General features: G+C 40.4%; 2 protein-coding genes across 7 annotated transcripts; one reads left to right on the forward strand and one right to left on the reverse strand.

The window, feature by feature from the left end:
- Nucleotides 1-1,021: 1,021 nt before the first annotated feature.
- On the forward strand, nucleotides 1,022-5,398 carry LOC113082503 (transmembrane emp24 domain-containing protein 1-like). The gene is made up of 4 exons (XM_026254133.1): nucleotides 1,022-1,301; nucleotides 2,054-2,151; nucleotides 2,456-2,642; nucleotides 4,939-5,398. The coding sequence occupies exons 1-4, from the start codon at nucleotides 1,140-1,142 to the stop codon at nucleotides 5,155-5,157; spliced, it is 666 nt and encodes a 221-aa protein (XP_026109918.1). The 5' UTR covers nucleotides 1,022-1,139; the 3' UTR covers nucleotides 5,158-5,398.
- A 515-nt stretch (nucleotides 5,399-5,913) lies between these two features.
- On the reverse strand, nucleotides 5,914-22,598 carry LOC113082509 (dynamin-2-like). 6 transcript variants are annotated; one of them, XM_026254145.1, is made up of 21 exons: nucleotides 22,119-22,581; nucleotides 20,902-20,975; nucleotides 19,843-19,992; nucleotides 19,598-19,682; nucleotides 19,407-19,525; nucleotides 17,532-17,630; nucleotides 17,008-17,168; nucleotides 16,318-16,460; nucleotides 16,085-16,220; nucleotides 15,821-15,888; nucleotides 13,079-13,217; nucleotides 12,571-12,657; nucleotides 10,132-10,202; nucleotides 9,982-10,033; nucleotides 9,784-9,894; nucleotides 9,590-9,699; nucleotides 9,407-9,518; nucleotides 8,874-9,038; nucleotides 8,351-8,577; nucleotides 7,869-8,132; nucleotides 5,914-6,830 (listed from the first exon to the last, which is right to left on the reverse strand). In XM_026254145.1, the coding sequence occupies exons 1-21, from the start codon at nucleotides 22,277-22,279 to the stop codon at nucleotides 6,761-6,763; spliced, it is 2,604 nt and encodes an 867-aa protein (XP_026109930.1). In that variant the 5' UTR covers nucleotides 22,280-22,581; the 3' UTR covers nucleotides 5,914-6,760. The 6 variants fall into 6 exon arrangements, with proteins under 6 accessions (XP_026109930.1, XP_026109929.1, XP_026109932.1 ...); XM_026254144.1 differs by lacking the exon at nucleotides 13,079-13,217 and adding an exon at nucleotides 15,441-15,579 and having other exon boundaries at nucleotides 22,119-22,567; XM_026254147.1 differs by having other exon boundaries at nucleotides 5,914-6,827; nucleotides 22,119-22,564.
- Nucleotides 22,599-24,353: the final 1,755 nt, after the last annotated feature.

Here is a 24,353-nt window from a genome sequence, read left to right on the forward strand (position 1 = left end):
TCAAAAACTGTGTGCTGTTTAAAAAAAAAAAAAAAAAAAACACACCAAAATCAGAGCCGATGGCTGAGAGAAGGTGTATGGTTTTGCAGATTTGGTGTGTGCCTTCAGAAATTGTTTGACAAATGAAGATTATGAGTAAGCAGTTGAAAAAACTGCTATAATAAAGACAAGCATGAGCAATATAATGATGCTTACATAATGACAATAATAATAGTTGTAGCAATAATTATAATAATAATAATAATAATTCAACGAATTGTCTGTCATTTTATTGACAGTAGTCAACATCTGAAGTGGATTAGAAAAAAGTTAATCAGAGACAAGAACGCATTTTGGTTTCAGGACAACTTTGATGAAAGGTTTTGATCCACTACAGATGTTGATCAAATCTCTCTCTCTCTCTCTCTCTCTCTCTCTCACTCACACACACACACACACACACACACACACCAGCAGGAGTCTGGTTTGGTTGTGCTGCCATCTAGCGAGATGACATCCTATCAGCGCACTAAACAAGATCCCCTGATGCTCTGAAGGAATTACTCTTTAGAGATGTGACTGACAGTATCAAGTAATTATAGCTTATATTATCCCGGTTTAAATCTAGTTATATATGTTATCTCATATACGTTTATAGATGTTCTTATCCTTACATCTATAAAGTGTCTTGTCGATAATTGCTTCACGCTTCAGAGTATTTCATGTGTCTTTGACCTGGGATGCGTTCAGCTCTGACAAAACAATATGTGCAAACAATGCTCTTTGTGAAGTGATGTTGATTACGTAGTGCATCTGTCTCTTTAACACCGCGTGCTTTATAAACATGCTGATTGGGCTGAACTGTTTGACACACCCACCGAACAAGAGAAAACATCTCAATCCCCGTTGCACACCTTTTCTATGATGATTTCGTTCAAACCGGAAACCGTAACATCGGTGCACACGGTTTCAAACTGGTCTGATGTGTAACACGCGTACTGCGCGCTGATTGGCTGCAGCGCGGACACTCGGTGTGCTCTGATTGGCTGAGCGCCGCAGCGAAAGTTGAGCTACGGAAGCGGAACACGTCCGTCGCTGGACGGAGGCGTTTAACGGAGTTACACACGCCGTTCAAAGAGGCTCTTTCTGCGCGTTACAGCATGGATGGCGTGTCTCTGCTGGGATGCGTCGCGTTGTTTGTGTTCTCCGTCAGCGCGTTCAGTCCCGCGGACAGCGAGTTCACGTTCCTGCTGCCAGCTGCCAGTAAAGAGTGCTTCTACCAGAGCACCGTTCAGAACGGCAGCTTCGAGGTCGAGTACCAGGTAACGACGTTACGAACACACACAGCGAACGGAGAGCGTTACGAGCACACATCCTCCCGGTAACGGCGTGAGGACGCTCAAGAAGAGTGGCGTGGTTTTCAAAACGATTCCTACATCACTCATTGAGCGTTCAGTTCCTGAAACATTTCGAACGTTACTCTAACATTTTTCGAACGTTCAGAGAACATTCAAAAGTAGCACTCCCATAATACTTGCAGAATTACAAAATGTACTGAAAAATACTATAGTGTTTTTAACCATACTGTAGTAAAGTGTATTGTACTGTATAGTATTACAGCATACAGTAATATTAACTGTAGTGAACTGTGTATAAAGTAATTTGTTTATATTACTACAGTTGTTATATTACCAAAGCAACTATAGAATAATCACAACAAAACAATTCAAGTATTTTATTATAGTATGGTTCAAAAATTCTGTAGTATTTAATACAATTCAATTTAGGCTACTATACATGACTGTAGTATTTTTTCATGTGGGGTTATGTTAGAAAGCCCAGCTGTAGCAGAGTTTGTGTGTGTGTGTGTGTGTGTGTGTGTGTGTGTGTGTGTGTGAAGGGTGTGAGGTGTTTGTTTATGGTGTATCCTGGCTCAGTTCCGTGATGACACGTTCAGACAGCATCCACAGATGTTATACCAGTTTTTAAGTGAATGATGCTGTGTGTGGTTGCTAGGGTGCTGTGCGTGGTTGCTAGGGCGCTCAGAGTAATATGTTGTGCTGTGTTTGTGCAGGTGATCGCTGGAGCAGGTATGGATGTGGATTTCTCAATCCTCTCTCCTCAGGGGATCCACCTGGTGTCGGAGTTTCGTCGCTCGGACGGCGTTCACATGTGAGTGTTCACTTCTGTCTCAGTCACCAGGTCATTTGGGGATTGATCTATTGTATGTTAATGTGGTAATTAATTAGCTAGTGCACAATTGGCACTGTTTTTCTCACAGATCCTAGTTCTAAACTCAATTTAATAAATGTATCAATTATTATTTACTCGCGTGTGATTGGCTGCCGCTCTGGCGGTCTGCGGTAACTCGCGTGTGATTGGCTGCCGCTCTGGCGGTCTGCGGTTACTCGCGTGTGGTTGGCTGCCGCTCTGGCGGTCTGCGGTTACTCGCGTGTGATTGGTCTGCTGTTTTCAGGGTGGAGCCCACGGAGGCGGGAGACTATCAGATCTGCTTCGACAACAGCTTCAGCAGGTTCTCTGAGAAGATGGTCTTCTTCGAGGTCATCCTGGACAGCTCAGCCAATGACGCGGGGGCAGATGATGAGTGGGCGGGGCTTGGGGAGCCAGAGAACCTATTAGAGTACAAGCTGGAGGACATAAAGGTGAGTGGATGTGTAGATATTCTGGATGGATGCTGTCTGACTTCCTCAGAAACACAAACTCAGTTCCTCAGTTTGTTAAGACCTGCACATCAAGTCTTTGGGGCTTCAAACTAGATAGTAGATATACTAAAATCTCAAAATGTAAAACATCTTAAAGGCTTTGACTTTAAGTGGTGTTATTTTGGCATTGTTTATACTACATAGTATATATTAATATTTCTATTAACATTATTTGTTAATATCATTTTATGTGCTTTTGTCATTTTCATTAGTTTTTTTATATATATATATATATACCTATATATATATAGATATATTAATATCTATATATTTATTTTCTCTATTATTTTCTCGATTTCGATTACCAAAACAGTTTTGATAAATTCAGTGTTGTTATTGTTAATTAAAACTAAATTTAAGCAAAATATGTGCATATAAAACTGGATAATAATTAGAGGGAAATGTGTTTATTTAATTAAAATAATCTCACAATGCAATACATTAATCAAAGTTTTATTTACTTTCAGCGGCGTTAATATTAATTATATACTATTATAATATTTATTAATATTTAAATTAACATTTCTCTTTCTGTTTTTTTATGCATTCATCATTTTTATTACATCTATTTAGCATTCATTTTTCATTTCAATTTTAATTTTTAAATGCATTAAATTTTGCCAAGGTAACATTTCTAATTATCAAGCTTCAGTTTTAAATTTAATATTTGTTTAAATTTGGCTCTAATTCAGTTTTCTACTATATATATATATATATATATATATATATATATATATATATATATATATATATATATAACTAGGGCTGTACGATTAATCGCATGCGATTGTCATGCGTGTCTTGTCAGTGAAGCCGGTTCTGTGATTAGCAGTAAATGTCCATGAGCTGGTTTCAAATGGAGAGGCACTTTCCAGCTATATTTTTTTTTTGTCCTAACAATGTTCTAAGAACATTACCATGATTGTTCTAACAATGTTTTCAGTGGGTAGTTTTATTTTTGTTCCCAGAACATTCTAAAAATGTTTATTAATAACATTATTAGAACATTATCCCCTAACATTCTAATTAAGATTTAAGCAGATGTTTAGATGTTCATATCTGTTTAAAAGTAATAGTTTGGTTTGATGTCACCATAATGGTGATAAGTGTTGGCTTTAGTTTTGCAATTTGACACTTGACTTTTCAGTGTTGTTCTTTAACTGCTTTAATCTTTATTATGGCAAACAGCAAGAGAACGTGTTGGTTGCTTGCTGATGAGTAACATATCATCACACATGTTGTCTGGTTACCAGTTTTCACCCCGAGCTTATGTCTGATGTTAGTTAAGTATTAATTATTAAAGTGACTCAACAGTGGGTCAACAGCCTGAGACGCAGCTGAATTTATACCAGGTAATTTCAAGGATTAATAAATATATATTTCCCTTGGTCACACAAACACCAAGATTCAGTGAATGAATCTCAACAATGGTGATGTGCTTCATGCTGCAATGCATTCTGGGTACATCATGCAAAACTCATACATGGCACCCAGAATGCTTTGCGGCTTGAAGCATGTCACCATTGTTGAGATTCATACACTAATTCTTGAAGTCTCTGTGTGTCTAATCATTCTGAGGTTCAGAGTGATTCGTGAAAAATGTAATTTAAAAAGAACAAACAAAAATATGACACAAATCTGTAGATCTTGTGTATTGCAACATAGTTTCACTTGTTCCCACGCTCCTCGTATGACTGGGAGGGGTGCAGGTACTGGTCTCCTTATATCAAAAGAATGGAAATTTGATCTTCAGCCATCACCTACAGGTAACGGTTCTTTTGAATCACATGCCATTATGCCACACGCCACTTCCTGCACTCTCTCAATTTTTTAGCTCTGGACACGAACAGTGCTACGGACACTCTTTGCTCCACTTTAACATCTTGCTTGGACAACTTAATTAACTATTCTAGCAGACAGGTCAAGCAAGTGACTTATTCTAGCTGATGGACATTTACTGCTAATCACAGAACCATCTTTACTGATGAGACACGCATGACAATCGTATGCAATGAATCGTGCATTCCCTAAATAAAACATTTAGCATATTTAAACTATAAACATATTACAAACAAAATTATATATTTAAAAAAAAAAATTAAGATCTAGTTTGTTTTTCGTCTGATATTAATGTTTTAATTTCTATTTGTCATGTTTTAATCAATGAAAAACCTGACAGTTTGTAAATCTAAAGATCTGAAGCTGAAGGAGCCGTCTCTGTTTCTCTCTCTGTCAGGAGTCGATGGAGACGGTTCACCGGCGGCTGGAGCGCAGTCGTCAGATGCAGACGGTCCTGAGGGCCTTCGAGGCACGCGACAGGAACCTGCTGGAGGATAACCTGTGGCGGGTCTCCTTCTGGTCCTGTGTGAACCTGCTGGTGATGCTGAGCGTGGCTCTGACGCAGGTGTACACCGTCCGCCGGCTGTTCGACGACAGGAGGAGAGTCTGCTCCTGAGACCAGATGATGAGAGACTGCTGAAGAACGCTTCATCTGGTGCGAGGATGCAGGACTTCACCTGTCTGTCCGATTCATGTCGCCTGAATGTTCATAGTCTTGTCTTTTTTTAGTCCTGTGAGATGATGCTGTTTTGGGAAAATGTGCTGTTATCGTCAACAAAGGCAATCTTCGGTACAGCTGTGGGCTTTTTTAAAAGAGTTTTACACATTAAATCTAATAAAAGGGGTGTATGTTTGTACACGGCGTCTCTGGTGTTTAACTGTTTACGGTTTTCTTCTTTTGTGTTGAATCTGGGATCAACAAGGTGTGTGGACTGTGCTATAGCTGCAGCTGACCACTAGACGTCTCTGGCAGGGTCTGTCCTCTGATGCTTCCAAGCGCTTTTGGTACAATCAGGAAAAAAGCCTTTTTCTGCATCGGATGACATTAAACGCTCTTATTTATACAGAGATCTTAAAACGCAAACACTTTGCCTTTAGATTAATCCATAGATATGAAAATCCTGTTTCACCTGGCAATACATCGTATTCCAAAAAGGTAGTTTTTAATATAAAAATTAAAATAAAATGCTAACTAATAATTAAATCATGAATATACAATAAATTTAAATATAAAAAAACACTACAAATAAAAAAAAAAAAAAAAATTTACTATAAAACAAATCAAAATGTAAAACTAAAATAAATTATAAAAACCATAACATTTCATTAATAATAAAATATTTGGGTTGCAGACCAAGAAAAAGATAAAATCTTTAGCTAAACAAATTGACCTTTTATTGGTAATAATAATCATCATTACATTTTGGTTAAGCATGCTTTTGTTCGCAGTTCTTGCGAAGTGTCTTGAAAAACAAAACGAGCGACAGAGACAATAAATGAAGAGCGATGAACAGATGAAAGAAAGATCTCATGTTAGACATACACAATATAAAATCATTCCCTAATGAGTTAAAACTATCTAAACATCTATGAACCAAATCAATGTAGTAAGCGAAGCTGAACAAGACGGTTTAACTGCGAGAAATAAACCTCTCTGAAAACAAGCCTCACTTCTACAATTACTTAATAAAATGGTCAAATATTGAGAAGTGTATTAAATAAGATCAAAGTACATTGTGTTAATGAACACAGTATTCTGTGTTTGTATTAAGACAAGGTTTCTGTAGTTAGTGTCGTTTATACTATAATAAGTGTTCAAAATGATAAAACTGACAATACTGTCTGCTGTCTTCGTTGGGAATGTTAATAAAGTGTTTCCTTAGTGCGGTCAGTCAAGGTTTAGTCTGTAAACATGATTGTGTGTTAATGACACGTGTGTGAAATGAACAGACCTGTGCTTCACTATATGACGTCTGAATCACACGTTCACTCCCAAACAAATCCCCTGAAATCATCATCTCATAATACATATGTGAAAATGCTTAACTCAATCTTTATATGTCTTGTTAGTATTACTACTTGGAAAAAAAGCTCGGAAGAGTATCAGATATCATGTGTCAATGAAGCAATGAGTAGCCCTTTTTGAACTATGACACTTGTGTGTGTGTTGTAGTTGTCTTTGGCGCTCTCTGCTAAAGCTGCTGTGTTCTGGATCCTCTTCAGTCCAGCAGAGACGGCTCCGACGGTCTGATTATAGTGGGCCGGTTCGGAGCCGCTGGAGGCCTCCTGCTAAACACAGACACATGACGAGCATCTCCATACACCTAACAAAAACTGCAGCTAGAAGATCATTACCAGCAACTCAGCTGGCACTCTTACAATTAAAGTTAACAAAAATTAAACATTCATTTATAAAAATGAGAAATAGACACATTTTACTACAAAAATAAAATGCTTGCTTTAAATAAAATGTCAATCTGATAAAAATAAAACATAAAAATGTGAACGTGAATTTCAATATAAAACAAAACATTCAAGATAAAACTATGCAAGAAGTTGAAGGCCAAGCAATAATAAAAATATTTGTATATATATATATATATATATATATATAATGATTTAAGTCATTATATGTAAAGTTGAAAGAAATGTATCATTAAATTCAGAGAAAAAAAAAAGTTGTTACATTTAGAGGAAAAAAAAAGTCTAAAAATGTTGAGAATAAACTTGGGACGTTTTTTTTATTCGTTGGCATCTTTGTCATGCGGTGTGCCCCAAGGCTCTATTTTAGGAACTCTCACGTTGTCACTGTAAAACAAAGGGTGTTCGAGCTTCTTCAGCTGCAGCTCCTAAACTCTGGAAGTTTATCTGTAAATACAAGACTTTTCTCCTTCACTAGCCAGTTTAAAGTCTGTTCTCAAATCTGATTGGTTGAGGCTGACGTTGTTTCTTTTTGACATCTTTGACAACTATTTTATGAATATCTTTTTGTGTGCTTTCATCCTGACAGACTTAATGAATCATACTTATTGGCTCATGAATATTAAATACATTCAGTAAGTTGAAAAAATGATTTGTTGAAATGCATGAAAGGATGTCATCTTCTGCTAGCCAGCCAATCAGGGAATCCTACTACGAATAATCTGTGGCTCATGACTATTTATTCGCTTAAAGGCCTGGATATATGATCTAATTAATATTCATAAGCATTTACAATAGTAGGAATTGTAATGTCACTGCTGATTTCTTTTGTAAAATGGGTTATTTGTTTCAAGTTTCAGTGAATAATTCAGGCAGTGTGAGAGAGTTTGAGGGTTTTGGTCGTACCTGGGTATGCCGGGCGGCAGAGCGGGCGGCACGCGGGCAGGGCGAGATGGCACCTGAGGGGGCGGAGCCTCCAGCGAGCCACTCCCAAACACATTAGCACTGACTGGAGGAGGGCTGGGCCTGAATGGAACAGGCGGAGCTACGAATGCAGGGGAGGGGTTAAGAGGAGGAGGAGCTGGAGGACCGGGGGTGGGGCCTCGCACTGCAGGGGGGCGGCCAGGGGGCGGAGCTGAGCCTGAGGATGGTTTACGTTGCGATGGAGGACTGACATAGAGAGAGACACACGACTTAAACATCTTAAATAAGGGCAAAATGCACTTCTGTAATTACTATTTTATTAAAATCAAGAGATCAAGTGTTTAACAAAAATCATTTTATAATGCAAATATTAAAATAAAAACATTCACTCGGAATTCTTAAAACTGCACGGGTATTATACATTATATTTACCTGTATGTATATATATATGTGTGTGTGTGTACCTGGGGTCATTCTGGATCCAGGTGTCGTCCACAGGTGGAGGCACAGGTACAGATACGGTGCTGGTGCTGATGTCTCCGATGATGTGCAGCGCCTCTTTGAGAGCGTGATACATGCGGAGCGTCTCGTCACGCCGCTGCGCTTGTTCAGTAGACTCCTCCATCAGACTGCTCTGATCACCAGACGAGTACAGAAACGCCAGCAGCTCCGAGTAGATGAACTCCTTCGCCTAACACACAGATCAGATCAGACTGAGAGAGAGCTTCGTAGAAACACTGCACGCTGACCCCACAACAACAAACTGAGACAGCAAAACTCCACCGCAGACGGACAGAGAGAGAGATAGAAACAAACAAAATCGATAAACCCCGAAACAGATATAAATAAACCACTCACCAATAAGTAAATCAATAAATAAACAAATAAATGAATGTAAAAAAGTAAGTAAATAATAAATGTATCCCACAAATCCTCAGTGATTGACAGCTGATCAGTGTGACTGAATCATGCCCCGCCCACACTCACGCTGTTGATCATCAGGTGCATGATGGTCTTGGGCATCAGGTCTCGGATGCTCTTGTTGACGATGCCGATGTAGGAGTCCACCAGGTTCCTGATGGTCTCCACCTGCCGCTCCAGCTGAGGATCCATGGAGAGAGAGTCGGCGGGAACACCTTCCTCGTTCTCCGGCTGAGAAAACAACGAGACCGTCACCTCAGGCTCACAACACTGAGAGGGTATTATGAGATGATTCAGATCTTCTGGAGGGATTCAGAATCAGTGAGAGTGATGGGAGATTCACTCATGTTTACAGGAGATCTGTGTGTGCTTGTAGTGAGATTTAGATGAGAATCAAGTGAGATTATTTCAGATGAGGTTGTGATGAGATTTACACAAGCTTGACAGATTCAAGTGAAATTCATGCGTGTCTGCTGTGAGATATATTTAAGACTCAGTGAGTTGCATGTGAGATGAGGTTGTGTCTGGATTCAGGAGTCGATGGATGTGAGCTTTACACTAGATCTGTGCTCGTGCTGATATTCAGGGGAGACGGTTACCTGGTCTTTCTCAGGATAGACTCCCGCCCGCAGGAAGGAGGCTTTCCAGCTGTCCACCTCCTCCTGAGAGTCGCAGGCCAGCTCGATCTGCCGCAGGTCTTTATACACGTTCCTGAACACACAGAACAGCACCACATCAGACTGAGAGATGAGCGTGAGGGACCGGGGCAGAGCGACACACACCTCTGCTCGGTGTTGAAGATGGCGAAGGTGGGTTTGGTGGACATGAAGCCCTTCTCAGCGTCTCTGAGCTTCAGGTTATCCAGAGGAAGCATGAACTTCTTCTCTTTCTCCTGGAAAAACACACACAGAGGCATGGGCTTGACTTTCACACAAAGTGAGGAATAAACGTCCCTCCTGCACACACACACACACACCTCCTCATCCTTGTACCAGGACAGAGACTCTGCGGTCAGGATGAACCAGTAGTCCTTGGATCCGCCCTTCATTATGCTGATGTTGATGGTGAGCCAACCGCGTCTGATCACCTGAACCGAGGGGGCGGGGATATGATAATGAGCAGCAGGGACAGACCAATCAGCTCTCGGCTCAGTTTGTGAATGTGTGTGTTGTACCTGGTTGGGCATGGCTCTCTTCTTAGTGACGGCGGCGCTCCGCTGCTGCGCGCTGAAACACACACACACACACACACACGTGTCCACTACAGTTACCCTCGTGTGACTGAAATCAAAGTCAAAGGTCAGTAGAGGTCAGAGGTCACTCACTTGGCAAAGCCGATGAAGTCCTCGTGGTTTGTGTTGATGTAGGAGAGCTCGATGTCAATCAGCAGCATCACCTGAAACACAGATTCATCATGTTCAGATAATCCCCAAACATGCTGCGTGACCAGATAATGAACATATATATATATATATATTAGGGGTGTAACGATACGCGTATTCGTATTGAACCGTTCGGTACGACGCTTTCGGTTCGGTACGCGGTACGCATTATGTATACCGAACGGTTCGTTGGAGTATTTAATTATATTTGAAAAAAAAAAAAAAAAAGAGAGAGAGAGAAATATAATGATATGCGTTCAACAAGGTAGCCCAATAACCCAAACAACGTAACAGGCAACGCCCCTGACACTCCCGAAGAAGAAAAAAACACCATCTTATATGTTTATGTTAGGCTACTCAGCAGGCGCTCGCTCACTCAGTACGCGCTGAAGGCTCGTTGCAAAATAGCCAATGCGTTTAACAGACTAGAAATGAGAAGATCCCTCCAATAACCAACAGGTCTGGTGTTTGGGTGCACTTTGGATTCCCTTTAAGCTATAATGGTGATGGCAAGAGAGTGGTGGATAAAAAAACAACGGTATGTCGCATCTGCAACATGACAGGGTACACTTATATTTCTGGTCTGTTAAATGCATTCGACATTTTGCAACGAGCCTTCAGCGCGTGCTGAGTGAGCGAGCGCCTTAGGGGCCGTTCACATATCGTGCCTAAAAACGCATGGAAAACGCTAAGCGCGTCTTTCTCCTCCTTTCCAAAGCGCTCGGGCAGAAGCGCTCATGAGGCGTCTGTCTTTGCTAAGCAGCAATGACGTGCTCTCTCCATGAGACGCGGAAATTTCAGCGAAGGATAAATGGATTTGCAGCTCTAAAAATCGCTTGCAGTAGCTCTGCTACTAAATTTATTTCAAAATTGCAATCCATATACAACTATGATCAGCTGATCCTTCATCTTGGCTGAGCTCTCAACGTTGTTACGGGAAAGGATGAAGCTGATTGGTTGGTTCTTGTCACATGACCCGCGGTGCGCTTGCGGCATTCTGAAAAGTTGAGATGTTTTTACATTTTGCTGTATCTAAAATGTACCGAACCGAACCGTGACATCAGTGTATCGTATCGAACCGAACCGTGAATTTTGTGAACCGTTACACCCCTAATATATATAGTGCCTAAATCTCCCTTAGCTTATATAAACTCACTGTAAACTACGGCTTCACGAGGCTTATTGCTTTTATAAAACTCTTATTCTATATACATAGCAAGGTTTCACCAAATAATACAAAGCAAATAAAATGCAATCAGGACATTTTGAACATGCAACATCAGGCCCAACTGATCGGGAATGACCGGAAGGTATCATTTCTTGATAAAATGACTGCTATGAAACATTTACATTTATTCATTTAGCAGACGCTTTTATCCAAAGCGACTTACAGAGGACAGTGGAAGCAATCCAAAACAACAAAAAGAGCAATGATATATAAGAGCTATAACAAGTCTCAGTTAGCTTAACACAGTGCACGTAGCATGGGATTTTAACTAATATAATAAATAAAAGGAAAACAGATAGAATAAAAAAAAGAATAGAGCAAGCTAGTGTCTTTTTCTAGAGGTCTTTTTTTATAACTGTATAATAAATGAAAAGAAAATAGAATACAAAAAGATTAGAAAGGTAGTTAGATTTTTTTTAAGAATAGAATTAGAATAGTGAGTGTTAAAGTTCGAGGGTCAAATAAAGATGGAAGAGATGTGTTTTAAGCCGATTCTTGAAGATGGCTAAGGACTCAGCTGCTCGGATTGAGTCGGGGAGGTCATTCCACCAGGAGGAACATTTCAGTTTTAGCAATGTGGTCTGAGAAAGTCAGCTGATCATCAATCATAACTCCAAGGCTTCTAGCTGTTTTTGAAGGAGTTATGGTTGATGTGCCTAACTTGATGGTGAAATTGAGATGAAACGATGGGTTTGCTGGAACCACAAGCAGTTCTGTCTTGGCAAGGTTGAGATAAAGGTGATGGTCCATCATCCAGCAAGAAATGTCTGTTAGACAAGCTGAGATGTGAATAGCTACCGTCGGATCATCAGGATGGAATGAGAGGTAGAGTTGAGTGTCATCAGCATAGCAGTGGTATGAAAAGCAATGTTTCTGAATGACAGAACCTAATGATGCCATGTAGACAGAGAAGAGAAGTGGTCCAAGAACTGAGCCCTGAGGCACCCCAGTAGTTAGATGTTGAGACTTGGACACCTCACCTCTCCAAGATACTTTGAAGGACCTATCTGATAGGTAAGACTCAAACCAGTGAAGTGTGGTTCCTGAGATGCCCTTTACCAGTAGGGTTGACAGGAGGATCTAGTGGTTAACCGTGTCAACAGGAGCGGACAGATCAAGCAGGATAAGTACTGAAGATTTGAGAGGAAACACACCTGGTCTTTGGTTTTGCTTTCTCTCTCTCTGATGTAGGTGGTGACGATTCTCTCCGTCTCTTCTCTCAAAAGAGGATATGAGTTCAACTACAACACAAACACACACTGAGAACTGCAGCAGAAACACACACAATGATTATGATTGTCCCTTGACATAATTTTATCACCTGCATACTTTAATAAAGACTGAAATAAACACAGAGAAGTAAGATAGCATGCAAATCCGAAACCAATGTGTGTTTTACACTGACGGTGAATGTGACTGTGATTAGTATATCAGTGTGATTAGTAAATATAATCACCACAAAACAAACAAGCTGAGCTCATCCCCCGCAGACAAACACTGAACTCTTTAAAGAATGATATCACACACTGTTATGAAAATTAAGAGGAAATTTACTTCACTGGATCTGATTGGTTACAGGATCTATCAATCAAAGTGGGTTTAGTTACAGGACTGGATCTGATTGGTTACGGGATCTGTCAGTCAGAAATGGTCTTGTTTTACCTTCTCTGCACACTTGTGGATGAGCGTGGCGAGTTCAGACACCACCAGATCCACACACTTGAGGCTCGGCTCCTTCAGTTTAACTATCTGCTTTTTCACGATGGCCTCAAAGGCCAGGTCAGGGGTAAAGAGCCCCGTCCTGGAGGATCATGGGACAGTGTTACTTGGGGTGAGGGGGGCACAATATTGGGAAAAAGCGGACGGATTGGATGAAAACAGAAACAAGTAAAAGCACACGACCCATTCATTCTGTACTTCCTCTTTCCTAAACGAGACTCAGGTCATTACTTGCAGTCGCAGCACTTTAACCTTTGAATCATTGATTTTAACGCCAAAATATTATATTCATAATAACGCCTCAATATTGATGATCTTTAAAAATATATTGTTGCTCTTTATTTATCTAAAAGGCTAAAAATTATATTCTAATGCCATGAAAGCGTAAAAACAATATATATATATATATATATATATATACAGTATTGTTCAAAATAATAGCAGTAAAATGTGACTAACCAGAATAATCAAGGTTTTTAGTATATTTTTTATTGCTACGTGGCAAACAAGTTACCAGTAGGTTCAGTAGATTGTCAGAAAACAAACAAGACCCAGCATTCATGATATGCACGCTCTTAAGGCTGTGCAATTGGGCAATTAGTTGAATTAGTTGAAAGGGGTGTGTTCAAAAAAATAGCAGTGTCTACCTTTGACTGTACAAACTCAAAACTATTTTGTACAAACATTTTTTTTTCTGGGATTTAGCAATCCTGTGAATCACTAAACTAATATTTAGCTGTATGACCACAGTTTTTTAAAACTGCTTGACATCTGTGTGGCATGGAGTCAACCAACTTGTGGCACCTCTCAGCTGTTATTCCACTCCATGATTCTTTAACAACATTCCACAATTCATTCACATTTCTTGGTTTTGCTTCAGAAACAGCATTTTTGATATCACCCCACAAGTTCTCAATTGGATTAAGGTCTGGAGATTGGGCTGGCCACTCCATAACATTAATTTTGTTGGTTTGGAACCAAGACTTTGCCCGTTTACTAGTGTGTTTTGGGTCATTGTCTTGTTGAAACAACCATTTCAAGGGCATGTCCTCTTCAGCATAGGGCAACATGACCTCTTCAAGTATTTTAACATATGCAAACTGATCCATGATCCCTGGTATGCGATAAATAGGCCCAACACCATAGTAGGAGAAACATGCCCATATCATGATGCTTGCACCTCCATGCTTCACTGTCTTCACTGTGTACTGTGGCTTGAATTCAGAGTTTGGGGGTCGTCTCACAAACTGTGGCCCTTGGACCCAAAAAGAACAATTTTACTCTCATCAGTCCACAAAATGTTCCTCCATTTCTCTTTAGGCCAGTTGATGTGTTCTTTGGCAAATTGTAACCTCTTCTGCACATGCCTTTTTTTTAACAGAGGGACTTTGCGGGGGATTCTTGAAAATAGATTAGCTTCACACAGACGTCTTCTAACTGTCACAGTACTTACAGGTAACTCCAGACTGTCTTTGATCATCCTGGAGGTGATCATTGGCTGAGCCTTTGCCATTCTGGTTATTCTTCTATCCATTTTGATGGTTGTCTTCCGTTTTCTTCCACGTCTCTCTGGTTTTGCTCTCCATTTTAAGGCATTGGAGATCATTTTAGCTGAACAGCCTATCATTTTTTGCACCTCTTTATAGGTTTTCCCCTCTCTAATCAACTTTTTAATCAAAGTACGCTGTTCTTCTGAACAATGTCTTGAACGACCCATTTTCCTCAGCTTTCAAATGCATGTTCAACAAGTGTTGGCTTCATCCTTAAATAGGGGCCACCTGATTGACACCTGTTTCTTCACAAAATTGATGACCTCAGTGATTGAATGCCACACTGCTATTTTTTTGAACACACCCCTTTCAACTAATTGCCCAATTGCACAGCCTTAAGAGCGTGCATATCATGAATGCTGGGTCTTGTTTGTTTTCTGAGAATCTACTGAACCTACTGGTAACTTGTTTGCCACGTAGCAATAAAAAAATATACGAAAAACCTTGATTATTCTGGTTAGTCACATTGTACTGCTATTATTTTGAACAATACTGTATATATAATTAAAAAAAATTTTTTATAAATTTAAAATGTTAAATTTTAAAATAATTTGAAATAATGACTTAAAATAAGTTAAATGTTGAGTTTGTCCATCAGTTTTCAGTCTTTGCTCACTGAAGCGGACAGGATGGTGAGACTGAAACCGCTCAGGACACAATCATTGGAGTGTTTTTGTTTTGCGGAGCCGTTAGCGGAGTGAGTCGGGTCAGATGTTAGCGTGCGGACATGCGTGTTGACGTCTCTCTCCGTCTACCTTCAGCGTGCACTGCCTGACCGTGTTGATGAGCTCCTGGATCACCAGGTCAATGCATTTGAGGCACGGCTCCTTCAGCTTTATCAGCTGCTTTTTCACAATGGCCTCGAAGGCCATGTCTGGGGTGAAGAGCCCCGTCCTGAGGTCACACACACACACACACACACACACACACAGAACGACTGAACAGAAAGCAGTGTGCACAACTACGACAGCGCCAGCCGTATTACACAAACTATGAATCCTTTATTTATAGTTATCTTTTTTACCCTCTACATTTTAAATGTTCTTTTAATCTTGGTTTTGTAAAATGCTGTTTGGAAATGCGGTGATGTTTTTATTTCTGTTTCTTGATTTGTGTGGCTGTTGTTTTCTCTTGCCTGACTCCATGAATGTTCTTGATGGCGTAACTGATCTCCCTCCTCAGCTCCTTCTCGTCAAACTCCATCTACACACACACACACACACACACACACACACAGTTCATGTGAAATGAAAGGAATCACTTAGCTAGAAATATAAATTGTGTCATTATTTCCAAAACATGCTGCCGGTTTGATTGCATTCTTTAAGATGAATTGATTCACACATAAAACCCATCCATGACCAGCATGAAGTCAGTGAGTGGACGAGGCTAACCGTACCTTAACGAGCTCGAACGGGAAGCGCTCGTGGAAGATGCGGTTGATCCTCGCTCCGCCGGAGAGCTCCAGAGTGTCCACCTGATCTCCAGAGCCCTCGATGCGCTTCTCGAAGTCCACGCCGAACTGCTGCACCATCCTAACAAAGTCTTCTTTCATTATAACTTCATACATGATGCACTAATAAAAGCGTAAGACGATAACGTCATGAGAATGTAAGGCTGGTTTGGGCTCACTGCAGCAGGGCTTTGGTTTTGCGCGCTGGATCGTCTGGTTTGAAGTTCTTGTACTCGTCCACCTCCTTCTCCAGCGACAGCAGCTGAGACTGCAGTTTACTGCGCAGCGCAGGCAGAGTGTCACGGATGTGATTCGTCAGTTGCTGAAAGAGTCGACGGAACGCCACTGAGACGGGGTCATGAGGCAAAGGAACTGTACGGTGTGTGTGTGTGTACCTGGTTAAGTGTCTTCTGCAGGTACAGCGTGTGTGTGTGTGTGTGTACCTGGTTGAGGGTCTTCTGCAGATACAGTGTGTGTGTGTGTGTGTGTGTACCTGGTTGAGGGTCTTCTGCAGATACGGTGTGTGTGTGTGTGTGTACCTGGTTAAGTGTCTTCTGCAGATACAGTGTGTGTGTGTGTGTGTGTGTGTACCTGGTTGAGGGTCTTCTGCAGATACGGTGTGTGTGTGTGTGTGTACCTGGTTGAGGGTCTTCTGCAGATACGGTGTGTGTGTGTACCTGGTTGAGGGTCTTCTGCAGATACGGTGTGTATGTGTGTGTGTACCTGGTTAAGTGTCTTCTGCAGATACAGTGTGTGTGTGTGTGTGTGTGTACCTGGTTGAGGGTCTTCTGCAGGTACGGTGTGTGTGTGTGTGTGTGTACCTGGTTGAGGGTCTTCTGCAGGTACGGTGTGTGTGTGTGTGTGTGTACCTGGTTGAGGGTCTTCTGCAGGTACGGTGTGCCCATTCTCTCGGCCAGGTGTCTGTAGGCCGGATGGGACAGAAAGAACTTCCTCTCAGCAGCGAGTGCAGCTTTGATGTCCTTCCTGCCGTCGATGTCCTTCTGACTGCGGTTCACCACACCAATATAACCTACAAACACACACAGTATTCATCCGCCGGTGTCACTGAACTCTAACACCACAACACAATGTCTGTGTGTGTGTGTGTGTGTGTGTGTGTGTGTGTGTGCATTGTGAGCTCTACTTCCATACAAAAAGGTCAAAAAGTCAGTGGCATACAGTAAAAAAAAAAAAAAAAGGAACTGTTTCCATCCCCTGCAATCAAAAGGAAAGTTTTTGTGTTTTTGTATGTTTTAGATAACATTACTAGTTGTTTAGAATTTTTATTTATTCATTTACATTTATTACAGTACAGTTTAAGTTCTTTGAGTTCAGATAAAAGAAAATTGGCATTGTTTGTTGGAAATCAGTGGAGGTTTGTCTCCAGGTTCACCTCTGCGCAGAGGAAGCAGCTTGTTCTCCAGGATGTCTCTGGCGTCCGTCCCTTCGTCCATCAGATCCAGTTTGGTGATCACACCGATGGTGCGCAGACCTGCAGGGCAAAGGTTAAAGGTCAACCGCACGTCTGGTTTCTCAATCACATCCCAAGCGAACAAAAATACTCAGAACGTTCCCAGTAGAGGTTTCGGAATGTTCTCCAATCGTCCCGTTTTTAAAACCTTTTCTAGGTTATTCAGACATTCCATTTTATAATCTGTGAACAGTGCGAGACGATTACTTTTGAACGTTCTCTAACGTTCTGAAACACGAAGTAACATTTAGATAACATCCAACTGAAGAGCGCTTCGACACCAGCATAACTCTGAAGGAACATTCTCTCAATGTGTGTGTGTGTGTGTGTGTGTGTGTGTGTGTGTGTGTGTGACCGTACAGGTGCTGGTCATGTAATTAGAATATCAGAAAAAGGTTGAACTGAAGTGAAACTTGTATATTATATTCATCCATTACACACAGACTGATATATTTCAAATGTTTATTTCTTTTAATTTTGATGATTATAACTGACAACTAATGAAAATCCCAAATTCAGTATCTCAGAAAATTAGAATATAACTTAAGAGCAATACAAAGAAAGGATTTTTAGAAATCTTGGCCAACTGAACATGAAAAGTATGAGCATGTAAAGTATGAGCATGTACAGCACTCAGTACTTAGTTGTGTCTCTTTCCCCTGAATGACTGCAGCAATGCGGCGAGGCATGGAGTGGATCAGTCTGTGGCACTGCTCAGGTGTTATGAGAGACCAGGTGTCTCTGATAGTGGCCTTCAGCTCTTCTGCATTGTTGGGTCTGACATATCACATCTTCCTCTTCATAATAACACATAGATTTTCTATGAGGTTAAGGTCAGGCGAGTTTGCTGGCCAATTAAGAACAGGGATACCATGATCCTTAAACCAGGTACTGGTAGCTTTGGCACTGTGTGCAGGCGAGAGTCCTGTTGGAAAATTAAATCTGCATCTCCATATAGTTGGTCAGCAGCAGGAAGCATGAAGTGCTCTAAAACTTCCTGGTATACAGTTGTGTTGACCTTTGACTTCAGAAAACACAGTGGACTGGAAACTTTACACTGGACCTCAATTTACGTGGATTGTGTGCCTCTCCTCTCTTCCTCCAGACTCTGGGACCATGATACCACTCAGCAGCAGTCCAGTCCTTTCTGAAGCGAGACTCTTCTGAGGCTGTCTGTTGTTCAAGAGTGTCTTGACACAAGGAATGCGAAGCTGAAACCCATGTCTTGCATACGTCTGTGTGTAGTGGTTCTTGAAGCACTGACTCCAGCTGCAGTCCACTCTTTGTGAATCTCCCCCACATTTTTGAATAGGTTTTGTTTCACAATCCTCTCCAGGGGGCGGTTATCCCTATTGCATCTTTCTCCCACATCTTTTCCTTCCCTTTGCCTCTCTATTAATGTGCTTGGACACAGAGCTCTGTGAGCAGCCGGCCTCTTTAGCAGTGACCTTTTGTGTCTTGCCCTCCTTGTGCAAAGTGTCAATGGTCATTTTTTGGACAACTGTCAGGTCAGCAGTCTTCCCCATGATTGTGTAGCCTACAGAACTAGACTGAGAGACCATTTAAAGGCTTTGCAAGTGTTCTGAGTTAATTATCTCATTAGAGTGTGGCATTAGGTGTCTTCAGGATTGAACCTTTTCACAATATTCAAATTTTCTTTTAATTTGGGATTTTCCTTAGTTGTCAGTTATAATCATCAAAATTAAAAGAAATAAACATTTGAAATATATGTGCGTATGTGTGTGTGTATGTGTGTCTGTCTGTGTGTGTGTGTGTGTGTGTGTGTGCATCACTCACCCTGAGGGTCCACCTCTTTGCTGATCTTCAGCGCGTCAGAGTTGGCGAGGTCGGAGTTGGCCGGCGTGACAGCGAGGATCAGGCAGCTCTCTTTGCAGATGAACTGCAGCAGCATGTCTCTGATGGCAGACGGAGAAGAGCCGTCAGTGTCTCACTCGGGTCCTGTACCTGAGCAAAGCAACAGCTCTTACCGGATCTGGTACTCGATGTCCACCGGCTGGTCTCCCACAGCCACCTTCGTCATCCCGGGCAGATCGATCAGCGTCAGGTTCAACACTGAGAGAGAGATGGAGAGAGAGAGAGAGAGAGATGGAGAGAGAGAGAGACAGAGAGAGAGAGAGAGAGAGCACACAGCTGTAGCAGGTTTGTCCTCTCATGAGAAAGCTGCAGTCTTTCACTGTGTGATCATCTACCGGTGTGTTTGGGTCTGAGTTACCGTTTGGAGAGTACACACGCAGGTTGATGGGCACCGGAGAGATTCCTTTATTAGATCCGGTGAGTCGGTCCGTCTCGGCCTCGATCTCCTGACGAACCTCATCAAAGTCCAGGAACTTACGGCCCTTACAGTGCAGGAACTCTGCGTATTCTGGACACACACAGAGACGGAGACCGGTTCAGAATCACAGACTGTGTGAGAATCACTAACACCACAGAAGAGTCCTCACTGAGATTTAATCAGAGGGTACTTTTACAATTTACACATTCATTTTATTATTAAAGTTTCAGTAATTATGTGGTTTTTAATTTATAAAGTTCAGTTTATTTTATTTTATTACTTCATCTTGATATTTTTATTCAGTTCTAAATCTTAGATATAGAAATATGTGATGAAGAACTTGCATACAAGTCAACACAAATGCATGTTTTGTTAAAAAAAAATGTAAATTTACTTTGTATAAAAACAATTATTTCAAATCATATTTAGATAATCAACTACTTTTTTAATTATTTATCTCAATGCTCTTTTCAAATGTCTGACAGACCTGCATTTACGGTGCTCTTTATAGTTTTTATTAATATTTTACATTTGCCTATATTTATGTCTTTTCATTTCAATTTGATAATGTCTTAGCATTTTTTTGTGCATGTTTTGTTTTTGTGTCCTTTTAATATTATTATTTTTAATACAGTTTTTATTAATTTCTTACTTCAGGTAAAATTAAATGAACAACAACAACAAAAAACTACAGGTTTAGGCTTTTCTTTTTAGTTAAGTTATTGCTTATAAGCTTATTAACTATAATAACCCTGCTGTGCTCAGAAGTCAAAAGGACTCATAAATATTCGGCTTCAATAAATCACTTTTCTATAAAAATATGTGTACTATTACCCCTCCAGATGCCAGTGACTAAACCTTGAATTAAAGGAATATTTATCCTCCGAGGCGCTGTGGAAGGCATCTGAAGCATGTGATGAAAGCCACAGATGATCATTTCCACTCCGAGCTCAGTCTGAACACGTCTTCACCAGATCAGAGGAAGAAACGAGAGTTTACCTGCTTTACTGTTCACCAGCTGCAGAATCAGAGGCCTGCGAGTGACGATGCCCGATCCTCTCGGCAGGAAGTCCCTGAACACACACACAGCTTTTTGACTGCTTGTGAATTAATGCCATGCCAGCAACTTTAATACAAGAAATATAACAAAATACAATAAAGTGTACAGCAGACACTGAACAGAAGTTTTCCACTAAAACTGAATTAAGTCTATCTGATCAGTTGTTTCTCAGAGAAGGCTGGATTTGTCTATTAAATGATTTGTTTCCTGGTTCATCAAACTACACGAAAAACTGAGATTAGCCAAACACACCCTCAAAGACAGACAAGAGAGGAGTTCACTTTCCAGACTCATCTCCATTAACTGAACTGACAAGTGTGTGTGTGTGTGTGTGTGCTCTTCCTGTCGCTCTAGCAGGAATCCTGAAGATGTCAAGTCAGCACATGCTGATCTCTCCATCTCTGTTTCATGAGATCTGTTCCTAAAACACTGTTCGAGTCTTTGAGGATATAGGAAGCTGCTACTCTGAGTCAGTTCATGACTCACTCAAGGCTTTCAGAGTTTGCCAGATGGGTGACCAGTGCATTACAAGTTATACAAGTTAAGCAATCAGATCAGTTATTTTTAAGTGACTAGCAAGTTGCTAAGTTGCTTTATTACTTTGTTTTCCCAAGTACCTAATATAAACTAGTTACTTTAACCAATACTGTACTACGTTTTCTACAACTATAGTTTATATTATATTAAAACACACTACAGTTTATTGTAATAAAAACTAAAGTATACTACAGTGTTTATTAGTTCACTATAGTTAATACTACAGTATGCTGTAATGTTGTAAATGCTTATATATATACAGTATACTTTAGTATAGTATGATTTAAAAACACTACAGTATTTACTTCAGCATTTATAACAGACCCAAACTGTTACTTTTAAGGGAGTAACGCGATCTTGTAACGCAATAGCGACCGAATACAAAGTAACTTTCCCCAACACTGTGCAGCTGTATGAAAACAAAAAAAAATAACTAATTACTTTGTGATGCCTAGAAACACAGGTGTGTAAGGACATGACTAAATAACCATGAAATGTTAATGTTGAGTTTCGAGCGAGCGGTCCCTTTAAGAACACATCAACACTTCAGCAGGAGACCGTTAATGTTTGCCAGAGACAATTTAAGGACTTTGTGTTTGCCCAGCAGTGACTGTCTGACCTGCCCACGAAGTTCTCCAGCACCGAGCTCTTCCCGGCGCTCTGGCCGCCCACCACCGCGATCTGCGGCAGCTCCAGGTGACAGCTCTGGCCGATGGAGCTGAAGGCGTCCTGCAGTCTGTTGATGAGGGGGATCAGCTCCTCCATCCCGCGGTTCCCCATGATGATGATGATGACTCACTTTCTTCACTACAAACTCCTGAGAAACTCCGCCGATCACTTCATCACGCACTTACCGCGCGCTCGGCCAAAAATAAAGCGCCTGGACGCAAAAAAAACGACCCAAGAACTCAAACTCCGGTTGTCACACAGAGACAGAGAAAAGCTCATGGAGAAAGTTTTTCCATCCGGTCAGCAGACCATCATAAACTTCTGAAGAACGACCCTTGTCTGCAAATCGCGCGTTTCTATTGGTCACTGCCGATGTCTGTCAAGTTCATCAAGAGCGGGATTGGCTGACAGCGGGCGGTCTTAGGAAAATGGGAAGGCGATTACTAGTTTTCTAGTTTAATTAATTACTAGTTTAACCCGTTTCCCTTTCATATGTGAAATACAAGTCACTTTCGATTCCTGTAGTCTTTGGTAATACTTAGGAGCCGATATATAGAAATGTATATGTGTATCATGTACGTGAGTTTAGGAAATTGTTGGTGTTAGCATTAATGAAAATCATTTATCACAGTTGTCCGGGTTATAATACGTCCACCATCAAAAGTAAACATACATATAGGCTAGGCTATAGTGCTAAAGAATGTCTAATTTACGACCATAAGATCGATGCTTCTTGACAATAACCGCCTTTCTGAAGCCCCGCCTAAAAATCCGTTAATGACCGTTCTGATAGTGAGTGTCTGTTACTACTAGATTATCTTTTGCTCTTCTAATATATGTCTGTTTAAAGTGTATAATTATTATGAGAAGTCAAATATACAGAAGCCTACATGTGTAGGGTGTATTTGATTTGAAAACAAAAACAAAAAGTTCCTAAAGATTGGATTCATTTACTTACAACATAATATTATTGACCGATTTCGTAAGACGCATCCAATCATCTGCTTCTCCACAACAGAACAATTGTGAGTACAATATTTATGCAAAAGTTCTACTTATTTATTATTTCTATTAACAAACAGGTAATTTTGAGTACATCAGACTTTTTGATGATAAAGTCAATTTTTCTGTAATAATAAAAAAAAAGTATAAGAGGAAAATCTCTCTTAGGAATGCTATACCATAACACCTCATGTACCTAAAAAAGCTGGAAGATCAAGGGTTCATTCCAGAAAATGGGTTTTGTTGGAAACTCAGAGTTTGCTAACCTCAGAAAAGGTAAACTCTGGGTTTTCGGTTCTAGTAAAAGACAAACTAAATCTCTCAGTAATGGCAATGGCAATTTTATTTATATAGCACTATTTACTACAACCAGAGTTGACCAATGTGCTTTACAATAGAATAACTACAAACATCAATAGCCCAAAGAAAAAGAAAAACAGTAAAACCAAAAACAAGGAGAGAGAAAGAAAAGAAATACATCATAACATGCAGCAATATAGAACAAGGATCAAAAGAGTGCTTCGATCAGAATTAAAAGCCTCATTGAACAAATAGGTTTTTCTATTTAGACTTAAAAATGGCCACAGATGAAGCCATTCTGATAAAAAATTGCCAGATCATTCCAGAGTCTTGGTGCAACTGAAGCAAAAACGCGATCACCCCTGCACTTCAGCCTCGTCTTGAGGATAACCAAGAGTCTCTGGTTAGAGCACCATAAAGATCTAGAAACATTGTGCTTAATTAATAACTCAGATGATGGAGCCATACCACATGGTGACTTATAGACAATTTGTAACATTTTAAAATCTACTCTGTAATGCACAAGCAGCCAGTGTAAAAATTGTAGAACTGACTGTAGAAAGAAAAGTATTTGCTTTAGACAGGAGCCGCAACTGAAAAAAAGGATGATTTGACCACAGAATTGGTCTGCCTATCAAACTTCAGATGTTCATCAAATACCACACCCAAATTTTTTACATATTGCTTAACACATGATGATAACCCACCAAGGTTTGGATTGGCAGTCAATGAATCTGAGGGTTTAAAAACAATAATTTCATTTTTTTCCCCATTGAATTTCAGAAAGTTTAGTGACAACCATGCCTTAACATCTGTCAAACTGGCCAAAAGAGGATCCAATCCATCCAAATTCAATTTCATAGGCAGATAAATTTGTGTATCG

Source organism: Carassius auratus, unplaced genomic scaffold (assembly GCF_003368295.1).
Source record: "Carassius auratus strain Wakin unplaced genomic scaffold, ASM336829v1 scaf_tig00036401, whole genome shotgun sequence".
Taxonomy (NCBI): Eukaryota; Metazoa; Chordata; class Actinopteri; order Cypriniformes; family Cyprinidae; genus Carassius; species Carassius auratus.

What these genes read in the sequence shown, in the direction of transcription:
- LOC113082503 (XM_026254133.1), top strand. Translation starts at nt 1,140, where the DNA reads ATGGATGGCGTGTCTCTGCTGGGATGCGTCGCGTTGTTTGTGTTCTCC. An exon ending in GCTTCGAGGTCGAGTACCAG is followed by an intron (nt 1,302 to 2,053) that starts GTAACGACGTTA and finishes GTGTTTGTGCAG; the next exon opens with GTGATCGCTGGAGCAGGTAT. An exon ending in CGCTCGGACGGCGTTCACAT is followed by an intron (nt 2,152 to 2,455) that starts GTGAGTGTTCAC and finishes TGCTGTTTTCAG; the next exon opens with GGTGGAGCCCACGGAGGCGG.
- LOC113082509 (XM_026254142.1), bottom strand. Translation starts at nt 22,279, where the DNA reads ATGGGGAACCGCGGGATGGAGGAGCTGATCCCCCTCATCAACAGACTG. An exon ending in GCTGGTGAACAGTAAAGCAG is followed by an intron (nt 19,993 to 20,901) that starts GTAAACTCTCGT and finishes GTGTGTGTCCAG; the next exon opens with AATACGCAGAGTTCCTGCAC. An exon ending in CCTGGTACAAGGATGAGGAG is followed by an intron (nt 9,700 to 9,783) that starts GTGTGTGTGTGT and finishes GTGTTTTTCCAG; the next exon opens with GAGAAAGAGAAGAAGTTCAT.